The sequence below is a fragment of the Narcine bancroftii genome, chromosome 7 (genome assembly GCF_036971445.1).
Source record: "Narcine bancroftii isolate sNarBan1 chromosome 7, sNarBan1.hap1, whole genome shotgun sequence".
In the NCBI taxonomy this organism is placed as follows: Eukaryota; Metazoa; Chordata; class Chondrichthyes; order Torpediniformes; family Narcinidae; genus Narcine; species Narcine bancroftii.
Window position 1 is genome coordinate 172,195,886 of NC_091475.1, and position 13,651 is coordinate 172,209,536.

Below are 13,651 nucleotides of genomic sequence, written 5' to 3' on the forward strand. Positions count from 1 at the left end.
TCACAAATATATATGGAAGAGAAGCAAGTGTTACAAAGCTCTTGGATACATTAGACCAAATGAAAGAGGTATATGACCTACCAGAATCTTTTAAAACAGCGTTAATAACAATAATTCCGAAGAAAGGGAAGGATTGTCTACAACCTTCTTCATATAGACCTATATCACTAAAGAATATGGATTATAAAATTGTATCAAAGTTATTAGCCAATCAGTTAGTTAAATTTTTACCAAAATTAATAAATATGGATCAAACTTGTTTTATTAAAAATAGAAGAACAGCAGATAATATAGTTATGTTTTAAAGTTTGATAAATATACCACAAAATAGAAAGATACCAGCAGTAGCAGTTGCGTTAGATGCAGAGAAAGCATTTGATAGATTGGAGTGGGATTTTTTGTTTAAAGTACTTTATGCATTTGGATTCCAAATACTTTTGGAAATTGGATAAAAAAGTTGTAAGATCAGCCAAAAGCAAAAGTGGTTATGAATAGACAATTACCAAAACCTTTTTTTATTTGCATTAGCAATAGAGCCAATGGCAGAAATAATTAAAGTGATAAATTAAGGGATTTGAGATAGGTAATAAAGAGCATAAAATTAGTTTGTTAATGGCTGATGTTATAGTATATTTAACAAGACCAGAAATATTGTTGAATAAGTTGAATATGTGATTAATAGAATATGGATTGGTATCAGGTTATAAAGTTGATGTTGATAAAAGTGAGGTGATGCTTATGATTGATATGGTTTGTTCACAATGTAAGAGACTGACAAAATTTAAGTGGCAAAAAGAAACAATTAAATATTTAGGAATAAAAATTGATAGGTATAAATAATTTATTTAAATTAAATTATTTACTTGTGACGGCATCCAACTCTACTTCCTTAAGTTTCAGTACTCCTTAACAGACTCCTCTGTTTTCATGTCTCTGTACCTGCTGTATCCTTTTTTGTTTCAAAAGAATTAGACCATAAGGCATAAAACAGAAATAGGTTATCCAGCCTCGTTATTTAGTCATGAGCTGGTCCATTTTCCCACTCTACCCTACTGCCTGGCCTTCTCCCCTTTGACACCTGGCTAATCAGAAACCTATCAATCTCTACCTGAAATGCTCTTTCACTTGACTCATAATACTGTTGTTTTGATTTCAAAAGCAATCTTTCATAATTATGAGTTTGTTTCATATTATAATGAAGTTTCAAATTAGATAACTGTATCTTATTATCTTCTGTTGCATTCTCCTGAAACTTTTTCTCTAAATCTTCAATCTCTTTCTCTAACTCCGAAAGTTCCACTGTATATTGCTTTTTCACTCTAGTCATATAATTAATAATTTGACCTCTCAAATATGCTTTCAAAGCTCCCACAATGTAAATTTACTCTGTACTGATCCCTCATTTATCTCCAAAAAAAGGTTTTAATCTGGTCCTTTAAAAACACAACAAATTCAGGTCGTCTCAGAACATCTCATTAAACCTCCAATGATAATTTCTCTCAACTTTCTCAGCAATCTCACAAGATATCAACAATAAAGAATGATCCGAAAATATTCTACTTTTATATTCTGCCAAATCAACCCTTCCCTGTAGATGAGCTGAAACCAAAAAGAGATCTATTCTAGAAAATAAATCTTGATGGGCAGAATAAAATGAATAATCCTTCTCAGTCGGCTGAATACGTTGCCATATATCAACCAAATTCAATTCCTCCATCACTTCTACCACTGTTTTAGCCATCTTAGTTTTCTTAAAAATTTTTGGAGATTTATCCAACAGTGGATCCAAACAGCAATTAAAGTCCCCTCCTACCATTATATTCTCATTTGATTGGCTCAAATGTAAAAAGGTATCAGTTGCAAATTGTGCATCATCCTCATTTGGTGTGTACAAATTCATAAAGTATTAGCATGGCAGTTGAAAACCGAACAAACTTCCAGAACAATCAATGCAATATGTGGAAACTCAGGTGTTACTTATAAACCACAGGAGATAAATGAGAAATTTCGTACTTTTTAATCAGGATTTATATACATCTGAAGATAATGTTGATATGGAACAGATTGACAATTTTTGGTCTAATTTGAACTTGGCCTCTTTGGATGAGCGAGAGGTAAAATTGTTAGATACACTGTTTACGGATTTTGAATTAAAAGAGGCACTACAAGCTATGCCGATTGGTAAATCACCTGGTGAGGATGGATTTACAGTAGAATTTTATAAGGAATTTCACAGTTTGTTGCTTCCAGTGCATATGGATGTATTGAAGCAGGTAACTGATACTGGGTTATTTTCTGAATCATTTTCAAGAGCTTTGATAAACTGTTAAACCAAAGAAAGATAGAGATCCATTGAAAGTGGTTCTTATAGACCTATATCTTTACTTAATGTAGACTATAAGATTGTAACAAAAGTTTTGGCAAATAGACTGGCAAAATTTTTACCGAAATTAGTGCATGTGGATCAAACGGGGTTTATTAAAAATAGATACTCAGTTGATAATATTACTAAATTAATTACAATAATTAATGCTTGAAGACAGTAAGTTAATCAACCAATGATATTAGCATTAGATGCTGAGAAAGCTTTTGATCAAGTTGAGTGGAAATTTTTATTTAAAGTGTTGGAGAGATTTAAATTTGGACTGTCTTTTATTGATTGGGTTAAGGCGTTATACATGAGTCCTTCTGCACAGGTGGTGACAAATGGTCAGATTTCTCAAGTATTTACTTTGTACAGATCAACTAGATAGGGCTGTCCATTGTCACTAGTCTTATTTGCATTAGTTATAGAACCTTTAGCCCAGGCAATTAGACAAGATGTAAATATTCAAGGCATTACGATTGAGCAACGAGAGTATAAAATTAATTTATTTGCAGATGATGTGTTGATATATTTATCTAACCTGAAGAATTCATTACAACCTTTACAAGAATTGTTAAAATATTATGGGTCAATGTCAGGGTATAAAGTAAATTGGAATAAAAGTGAGATATTACCTATATCTGATGAAGATTATTCAGATTGTAGGCAAATTACTAAATTTAAATGGTCAAAGAAGATTAAATATTTAGGTGTAATTATTGATAAGGAATTTAAGAATCTGTATGGTTTAAATTACTTACCTTTGTTAAATAAGATTAAATCTGATTTGAATCGATGGAAGGAATTGCCATTGACATTATTTGGCCAAGTAAATTGTATTAAAATTAATATATATCCGCATATTAAGTATTTGTTTCAATCAATTCCGTGTCTGGTACCAGGGAAATTTTTTAAAGAATTAAATAAAGTGATACCCTATCAAGAGTATTGATGCAAAAGCTGACATGGTCATATGATTACCACATTTTCAAAATTATTATCAGGCAGCACAGTTGAAGTTTATTAGTAGTTTGTTTGATACTGATCAACCACTGATGTGAGCTTATATGGAGATGGATCAGATACAAGAAAGATCAATACATAATTTCATATATAAATGGAATTTATTGCTTTTACAAACATAAGTTATCTGTTTTAACTCATTTGTTTAAAGTATGGAGTAAATGGAATTAACTTATAGGGTCAAAAGAACTATGTTCAATTAAAACTTCATTATATCAAAATCGTTTGATTCCTTTTTCAATGCATAATCCTCATTTGAAAGAATGGGACTTAAAAGGTTTGGTATTAATTGAAGATTGTTTTGAGGTAGGTTTCTTTCTTTCATTTGACAGGCTTAGGGAGAAATTTAGGATATCACAAAATACATTGTTTGCTTATTATCAGGTATGTGATTTTTTTTAATGAATACGTTTGGGCGAGAAATTATATTACCAACACAATCGAAGTTCAAAATATTGCTTATGGAAAGGGAAAGAAAGGGTTTGTTTCTGAAATGTATTTGATGTTACAATCAAAAATGAAGAAGGTAGATGTATTGCGAGTAAGAGATAAATGGGAACAGGACTTAGCTATGTTTATTCCTGAGGAAGTATGGTCTGATTTATGTTTACATAGTGTTACAAAATTAGTTAATGTGCGTTATAGTTTAGTTAATTATAATTTTTTTTACATCAGTTATATTTAACCCCTGAAAAGTTAAAGAGGTATGGTTTTAGAGATTCTGATTTGTGTTTTAGGTGTTTTAGGTACTTTCGCACATTCTGCGTGGAATTGTCCAAAGGTTAAACCTTTTTGGGAAAAGATTTTTGCAAGATTTATTTCAAATAGATTTATATGTGGATCCATGGCTGTGTATATGAATCCATTAGCAGTACGTTTGGATATATCTTGAATAGCATTTATTCGATTGAGTTTGGCAGTAGCTAGGAAGTATATAGCGGTAACCTGGAAAAATTATGTAAAGTTGAGCATACAGAGGTGGCTAATGAAATTCAATCATGCTTATGTTTAGAGAAAGTTGCATATAATTTGAGAAATAATTATTCCTTTTTTTGAAAAAAATGTTTTCTATTGTTGTTTGAGTTTATTCCCTTGTTTGTTCCAACCCATCTTCATATCACTACATTTTGTCTAAATGTTCTTTTAAATACACTTCCGTCAATATTTGAAATGTATGAATTTAGATGTTAAGTAAATAGTTTTTTTTAAATAATTTTAGCTTGAATCGTTGAAATGATGTATTGTAACTTAACCCATTTTATTTGTGTGTTTTAATACTTTTCTTTTTGTGTGATGAGCTCCGGGTGAAGGGGGAGGGAGAGTAAGGGGTGGGATAGGGGGTTGTGGGGGGGTGTAGGAGGGTAATTTAGAGGGTTTTTTTATTTAAAAAAAATAAATCTCTGCCTTAAATATACCCAGTGACTTGGCTTCCACAATCACTTGTGGCAACAAATTCCAACTATTTATCACCCTCAGGCTAAATAAATTCCTCTGCATCTCTGTTCTAAATGGATGCCCTTCAATCCTGAAGTTGTGCCCCCTTTCCACCATGGGAAATATTGACTGATCTGCTGAGTATTTACAATATTTTAAATTGTTTCTGATTTCTAGTGACTGCTATAGCTTGCTCTTGGAGAGGATTCTTGTATCAGTTTCTTATTGAGCTATTATTTTGATTAAATGTGTTCTGTAAACAACTGAAAATTTTGTGTTCAATCTCTTGTCTTGATGGAATTCTTAAAATTGTGTATTGCTATTCCAATAAAAATTAATTCAGATTATTTTCTTTCTTAGGAAAGTGATGCAATTAATGATGGGCTTTGTAAAATGTGTGAACAAGACCTGTTTAATAACTTGCTTCAGGTAAATTCTTGAATTATTCTCCCACCCTTGTAATTTTTTTTAAACCAAGGAATAAAAGAAATTCCATTTCATAAATTATTACACAATTTGAATATGTATATTATTAATAGAGAACAAAATACTGAAAGTACATATCCATCCAATTTCTAGACAGTTGGTTCAGAATTATACCAAAGAATCGTTATAATTTTTTTAAATGGGGATAAAATGCAGTTGATCTTTATTCTGAAGGTTCAGATTAAATTGGATAATTTATCTTTCATATTTAAGGTGCAAAAGTAGTATCTCTTAAACAGAGTGAAGCTGCCTGTTGCATCTGGTGTTTTTCATTTCTATTTTAGTGGTAATGTTCAGACTTTGTCAATATAATTTTATGCAACTGGCAGCTTTACTCTGCTTAAAGGATATTACTTTTCATGTTCCCTTTTGATCCTCCCAGGCTTATCTCTCTTTAGTTTTCTAAATACAAGACTGTAGATGCTGTAAATCTAAACTAGCAGAATATTAGGTGGCATTTATGGAGAAAGAAATAGTGTTTTGAGTTTCCAGTGTTTCCTGTTTTCTATTGTTGTTTGAGTTTATTCCCTTGTTTGTTCCAACCTATCTTCATTTCACTACATTTTGTCTAAATGTTCTTTTAAATACACTTCAGTCAATATTTTAAATGCATCGCAGACCAAGGCAGCAATAGAAATTCTCCAAGGCAATGTTGTATTTTTATTTTAAAACACTTTATTAATAACTGCAAATAATATAACATATTAGTTAAACTCCACCCCAACTATGCACAAATATACTTTTTTTTTAAAGTATTTGTTTAAAACCACAAAATAAAACACATAAAGATAATTCAAATTCATGTGGTATTTAAAAAAAGAAAGAAAAATATGACCCCCCCCCCATCCCCCTACAAAGAAGAAAAAAGAAAAAGCAAGAATGGGACAAAACACCCTCAAAAGGGGTGCCTATTACTTTAAAGTCTCTTATAATTTACTGAGACTTTAAGGAGAAAGGAAAGTTTGAGCATCGTTTAAATATTAACATCCATATTTCATAAATAAGGGCCCCATATCTTCCAAAATATATAATATTTATCTCTTAAATTATAAGTAATTTTCTCAAGTGATATTCAACTCCGGACTTCAGCGTGCCGTCTTTCAATATTCAAATCCGTATCAGACTTCCAAGTAATGACAATACATTTTCTTGCTATTACTAAAGCAATTTCACCAAATTTCTTTTGATGCATATTCAATTTCAACTTGGGTTCAAATTCTTAATATCACTCAATAAAAATAACATTGGATCCTGTGGGAAATTAATCCCCATTATTTGTTCCAATAATTTACCCATTTCTAACCAAAAAGATTTAACTTTAGGACACTGCCAAACGGAATGCAAAAATGTACCAATTTCCTGTCCATATCTAAAACATAAATCTGAAAAAAAAAATCCTTATTCGATTTTTTAAATTTATATGATGTTAAATATAACTAATGAATAAAATTATATTGCACCATTCATATTTTCTCTACATATACCAATCCAATCTTGTTCATCTATTTGTGAATCTACTTCCCATCTTTGTCTTAAATTATGAAGCCCTATTTTTTGGGCTTTCTTTTGTATTAACCTATACATCATTGAGATAAATTTCTTTATATTTCCATTATGTAACAATAATTCTAATTCCATCTCTACTGGTAATAATGATTCGTGACCATAATTTTCATGTAAAAATTCATAACTTGATAATAAAATCTAGTATTTTCAGGTATTTTAAACTTCTTCATTCTATTAAAAGAAATAAATTTACTTGCTTCTAAACATCTGTCTTCCCTGACATTGCCAAATCTTAAAAAATTTATTTCCTACAGAAAACGGAATCAATCTACTCTGAAATAATGGTGTTTTTCCAGACAATAATCTTTCTTCTCCAATTTCTTTATAAACCTTTATTCCAAAGCTCAATTAAATGCTTCAATATAGGAGTAGCTCTGTTCATTGTTAACAACCTTAAATTTCATTTCTAAATAAAATTGTGTGGGTTTGGTTCCCCTATTTTAGTAAGTTCTATGTATACCCAAGCTGGAATTTTATTTAAATCATACATTACATTAACAAAACACACTGGGCAGCTTTATAATAATTCATAAAATTAGGGAGCTGCAAACCACCGAAGTCGTAATTCCAAGTTAATTTATCCAAAGAAACTCTTGGCATCTTTTCATAAAAATTTCATAACTCAAGCATTTTAAAACATTTTTGAGGAATTGGAATAGGAATTGATTGAAAAAGGTATTGTATTTTAGGAAAAACATTAATCTTTACACAATTTACTCCACCTATAAGTACGAATGTACTTGTGTGTGTATGTGGGATACCTAAATCATCACGGCACAATTCTAGAAAGTCACCCCAAAGCTAAGTCTTAGAAATCCCTTGTTGAAATGCAGGCTTTCAAACTGATGCACAGAAGTAATCACGAAGGAGAGACTGAGTGACTGGACTGCCGAAAACTCACAGATCCTTGTCGAATTTCCTCCTTGCATAGGGGAAATTAAACGAGTTTCAAACGATGCTTCTAATATCCAGATACGGGACAATCTGAATGACCCTTCCTTTGGTCATGGTGTGATTCAATCATTCTCCTGATGGAGAATCAGCTGAATTGTCCATTTCACAGAGTCATTACATCTCAGTGTTCCATGAGATGGCTGATCAATAATGAATGCTGTTTCCTTCAGGGCTCCATTCACATAACTCTCACCACCTATGTCCTTAGATAAAGTTTCTTTTCCTCCAGAGTATCAGCTTTGGGTGTAGTCTGTACTAGTTGTTGCCATCCCGTCTCTCCATAGCTGTGAATTGTTGCAGCCCTTAAAGTGATAGTCACACTAAATAAAATGGGATGGGAGCTCGTAATACAAGGAATAATAATATTGTGCCTTTCACATTTCAGAAGAGCAGAAACTAATTATAATGGCATAGCGGTTAGCACAATGCCTTTACAGCGCCAGCTATCGGGACTAGCTGAGGTTCGAGTCCCATGCTCTCTCTAAGGAGTTTGTTTGTTCTTCTCGTGTCTGCATGGATTTTCTCTGCTTTCCTCCCACTTTTCAAAATGCACCGGATAGGTGTAAATTAGGCAGCACAGACTCATGGGTCGAAACAGCCTGTACTGTGCTGTGTGTCTAAATACACATTGTATGTGGGGTGACAAACTCTACTGATTGAAGTACATTTTGCAGAGAAAGATCTTCCATTCATTAATGGATGGTTTTACAAGTAGTCCTCGACTTCCAACCTACATGAGTTACGTCCAACAACACATATGACCAAAATTTTAAAAGTTCATATCTTGCATTAAAAGTACATATACAGTGGTCCCTGCTCCTGGCGGCAAACTGAAGTCCTTGCTCCCCATTTCTCGCGACAGCCCTAATCTGAGGGAACTCGTTTAGAGTCATACAGGGCAGAAGCAGGCCCTGTGGCCTACCAATGTTCATGCTGACCATCTACAAATTTGCGACGATACCACGGTAGTGGGTTGTATAAAAGGGGTGTTGATTCAGCATACAGGAGGGAGATTGAAAACTTGGCTGAATAGAGAGAGTGGAGAGCATAATGTTCCTTGGTATCCTGGACCCATAGCACCACCTCATGAGTCAGAAAGATGCTACTGGCCACCATCCGACTGGAGCACAATAGAGTGTGTCCTGGCTGGCTGCTTCATAGTGTGATATGACAGTTGCAAAGAAGTAGATCGGTATGGCTGGTGATTAAAACAGCTGTGAAGAACACTGGAGTCTCCCTTCCCTCCAGCGCCAATATCTACAGGTAATGGTGCTGAAAGAGGCCTCAGAGAATCATTGAGGACCCTTACCACCCAGGCTGCAGTCACTGAGACACCACCCAGGACTGCCAGGCTGGGAAGCAACTTCTTTGTGCAGGCAGTGCGACTGTTAAACAATCCTAGAAACCTGCAAATTATTTTTGTATATAGTTATTTCAGATCACTATGTATATATGCTATTTATGTGTACACTATGATCTGGAGATGTACTGGTTCATTGGGCTGTATATGTAAAATCAGATGACAATAAACGAGCTTAATTTTCCATGATATTTTGATCTTAATTTCTGTGAAGTAAAATGTCTCTTTCATGGCATTGAGGGTGGAAACCAGAGTAAAATTGGGTGTTGTAACTGAGTCGATGCTTGTAGATGATATTGCCAAGCAAGGGGAGGTAAATGAAAGGAATTTTGGGAGAAAGCTGGTGATCAATGACGGTGAAAGACAAATCCATTGTAGAATTTGGTCATATAGAAAATGTATAAACTGTTGAATTGGGATGATATGTTCAGTTTGTATTAAACTTCACTGTCAAGTCCAGCAGGTCAATAGTACCAAGGAGTAATGTAATTTCTTCAATGAAAAAATATTCCAAAAGTTTGGTGACTTTGTTTTAAATGGCTAGAGCTATTAAGTGTAATGATTGAGTTTCAGTGCTGAGATTTTGCAAGAAGGCTGAGTAGAATTGTTCAGAACAGGTAAGAATTTTTTTTATTTGTCATTTCAGACTTAGTTCAATGGGGATGGCAGTCAGGAAAGAGGTATGCTCCTTCTGCAGGATGTGGAGCATCAGGGAGAATTGTAGGAAGTGTATCCAGTTTCACTTTCTTACTGACAGCTAAGGAGTTGAACCAAGTCTGGGTCAAAAGGGAAGTAGAGAAGATTATAGATAATAGTTACAGTAAGGTTGTCACATCTAAGGTTCAGGCTGCTGGTAGTTAGGTGACCATTAGGTTAAAAAAAAAGGAGGGAATTAGCAGACAATTATGGTTCCCCTGTGGCCATCCTCCTCAGTAACAGGTTTACCACTTTGAATACAAATAGGGAGGAATGTCCTTTGAGGCATCAGCAGCAGCAAATAGATCAATAGCATCACGACAAATTCTGAGTTACATCAGGGAAGGGTGGAGTTGGGCAGAGCTCCATAGTTAGAGGGGCATATTAGCATTTCTTCGGAGGAAGAGAGATATACCAGGATGGTGTGTTGCCTCTTGGATCCCAGTGTCAAGGAGGTCTCTGAGTGGCTATAGAACATTCTCAAGGGAGAGGGTGAGGAGGTAGGAAAAGGGATGATGTCTTGTGGAGTGAAGTTAGAGCTAGAAAAGAGACTAAAAAGTAGGGCCTTGAAGGTATTCATCTCTGGATTACTCCTGGAGCCAAATGCTAATCAAATTAAGAATAGATAAATGTATGGCAGAAGATGATGCAGGGGTTCAGGTCCTTGTATCATTGGAATTTTTTTTCTGGAGAAGAGGTGACCTGTCCAGGAAAGACAGATTATATCTGACCTGGATGGAGACCAATATTAATTTTTTTATTTTTCACGTTATGAACCATACTGACCAAAATACGCACAAACATTTCCCTCTTGAATATACACAATGTCATTTTCTCCCCTTTTGCTCCCTCCCTTCCCTCCCTCCTTCACCCCCCCTCCCCACCCACTCAACGTTCAAAATATATGATACATTAAACCCATTAAACAATGTCTTCACACAATGAAAATAAACAAGAAAATTGTGTCATCTACTTTTACATACTGGGTCAGTTAATTTCGTCTTCTACACCTTCTGTCATTTTAGGTGGTGGAGGTCCACGGTAGGACTTCTCTGTTGTGTTCCATGTACGGTTCCCAAATTTGTTCAAATACTGTGATGTTATTTCTTAAATTATATGTTATTTTTTCCAATGGAATACATTTATTCATTTCTATGTACCATTGCTGTATTCTCAGGCTATCTTCTGATTTCCAGGTTGACATAATACATTTTTTTGCTGCAGCTAAGGCTATCATAATAAACCATTTTTGTGCTCCATCCAAATCGAGTCCAAGTTCTTTACTTCTTACATTACTTAGAAGAAAGATCTCTGGATTTTTTGGTATGTTGCTTTTTGTGATTTTATTTAATACCTGGTTTAGATCTTCCCAAAACTTTTCCACTTTCTCACATGCCAAAATTGCATGTACTGTTGTTCCCGTTTCCTTCTTACAGCGAAAACATCTGTCTGATACTGTTGGGTCCCATTTATTTAACTTTTAGGGCATGGTGTATAGCCTGTGCAACCAATTATATTGTATCATGCGTAACCTCGTGTTTATTGTATTTCTCATAGTTCGGAGCATAGCTTTTCCCATGTTTCATTCTTTATCTTTATGTTTAGATCTTGTTCCCATTTTTGTTTGGGTTTACACCTTGTTTTCTCGTTCTCTTTCTCTTGCAGTTTGATGTACGTGTTTGTTATAAATCTTTTAATTATCATTGTCTCTGTAATCACATATTCAAAATTGCTTCCTTCTGGTAACCTCAGCCTGCTTCCCAATTTGTCCTTCAATAAGGTTTTCAATTGGTGGTATGCAAACATTGTACCGTGAGTTATACCATATTAGCACTTCATCTGTTCAAAAGATAATAATTTATTTCCCGAAAAACAATTTTCTATTCTTTTGATTCCTTTGCTCTCCCATTCTCTAAAGGAAAGGTTATCTATTGTGAAGGGGATTAGTTGATTTTGCGTCAATATTAATTTTGGTAGTTGAAAACTTGTTTTTTTCCTTTCTACGTGAATCTTCTTCCAAATGTTGAACAGATGGTGCAGTACTGGTGAATTCCTATGTTGCACCAGCTTTTCATCCCACTCATATAGTATATGTTCAGGTACCTTCTCCCCTATTTTATCTAGCTTTAATCTGGTCCAATCTGGTTTTTCCCTTGTTTGATAAAAATCTGATAGGTATCTTAATTGTGCTGCTCTATAATAATTCTTAAAGTTTGGTAGCTGTAAGCCCCCTTGTTTGTACCATTCTGTTAATTTATCTAGCGCTATCTTCGGTTTCCCCCCTTTCCATAAGAATTTCCTTATTATTTTCTTTAGCTCCTTGAAGAATTTCTCTGTTAGGTGAATTGGCAATGATTGGAATAGGTATTGTATCCTTGGGAAGATATTCATTTTAATGCAATTTACCCTTCCTATCAGTGTTAGTGGTAAATCTTTCCAATGTTCTAAGTCGTCTTGTAATTTCTTCATTAATGGCTGATAATTTAATTTGTATAGATGGCCTAGATTATTATCTAGTTGAATACCTAGGTATTGGATTGCTTGTGTTTGCCATTTAAATGATGATTCTTTCTTAAATTTTATGAAATCTGCATTATTTATTGGCATCGCTTCACTTTTATTTGCGATGATCTTGTACCCCGATACTTCTCCATATTCCTTCAATTTCTTATCTAATTCTTTTATTGATAATTCTGGTTCTGTTAAGGATGGAGGCCAATATTCTGGTAGGGTGATTTGCCAGTGCTTCTTGGGAAGGTTTAAACTGGATTGGTAGGCATTTTTGCAAAACTGAAGTTATTGGAAGGCTCACTCTTCCCAATTTCCAATTTCACTACTGTGCAGCACACGCACAAGCTAAATTACTGGGTGCATTCCCCTGACCTCTCATGGTATAAACTGGAAGAGTCGTTTTGCAAATCGTCATCTTGAGCTGCATGGTAATTATTTCTCACAGAACCCTCTAACCACACCGACAGCCCAGTGGTACCCAATACGATAAAAATCTGGTACCAAATTTGATGTTACTTTAAGTGGGCAGCGGTGTCAGTTTCGTGTACCTTAAATAACAATCACTTATTTTCACCTTCAGTCACTGACTAAAGGTATGAAATGTCTTCAGATCTTTATGTGGACAGAGTGTTTAGCAGCTTCACCTCTTTGTCACATACTTACAACTTAACTGTATCATACTTATTTCACTACTTTCAGATTTGACACTTTATTTTGTTTTTTCCCAAACTTTCTCAGTTACCTTCCAAACGACTCTGGAAATATCTAGTCTCAGCTAATTTAGGAGTCAATGGGCCAATTTCAAAATTTAAAAACACAATTCTCTCAATTAAAGGCCTTTAACTTTCCAAAATTAAAGAACAGGAGCAAGAATTGGAAATGGAAATTGAGGAGAAACTGGGAAGAGGCTATTGAGAGAACTCATTCTACCATCTCCTGCACTTACTTGGGACCTAATCAGTTTAAGATGCTGCACGGGGTCCACTTTTCTCAATCCAAACTGGCAGCCATTTATCCTGAAATAGAGGACAAATGCAACAAGTGTAATGGCTCCCCTTGCCACCCAAGTATCAGTGCACAAAAATACAAGGGTTCTGGAGTGGACTCTTCAGCATACTATCTAAAATATTTTAAAGTTAGTTTTTAACCCTGCTATATTTGGAATCTCTGACAATTCCCTAAATTCCCTGCAGAAATACACAATAGCATTTACATCCCTATTAGCCAAATGTCTAATCTTGTTACACTGAAAGTCT

At 34.3% G+C, this 13,651-nt stretch overlaps 1 protein-coding gene across 1 annotated transcript in view; it reads left to right on the forward strand.

Annotated features, from left to right (window-relative positions):
- The window catches only part of rnf17 (ring finger protein 17), a 174,729-nt gene that overhangs the window by 9,952 nt on the left and 151,126 nt on the right, over nucleotides 1-13,651 (forward strand). Inside the window, exon 3 of the mRNA XM_069891323.1 lies at nucleotides 5,183-5,251. Coding sequence (XP_069747424.1) covers nucleotides 5,183-5,251 — 69 coding nt within the window. The remainder of the gene's footprint in view (nucleotides 1-5,182; nucleotides 5,252-13,651) is intronic.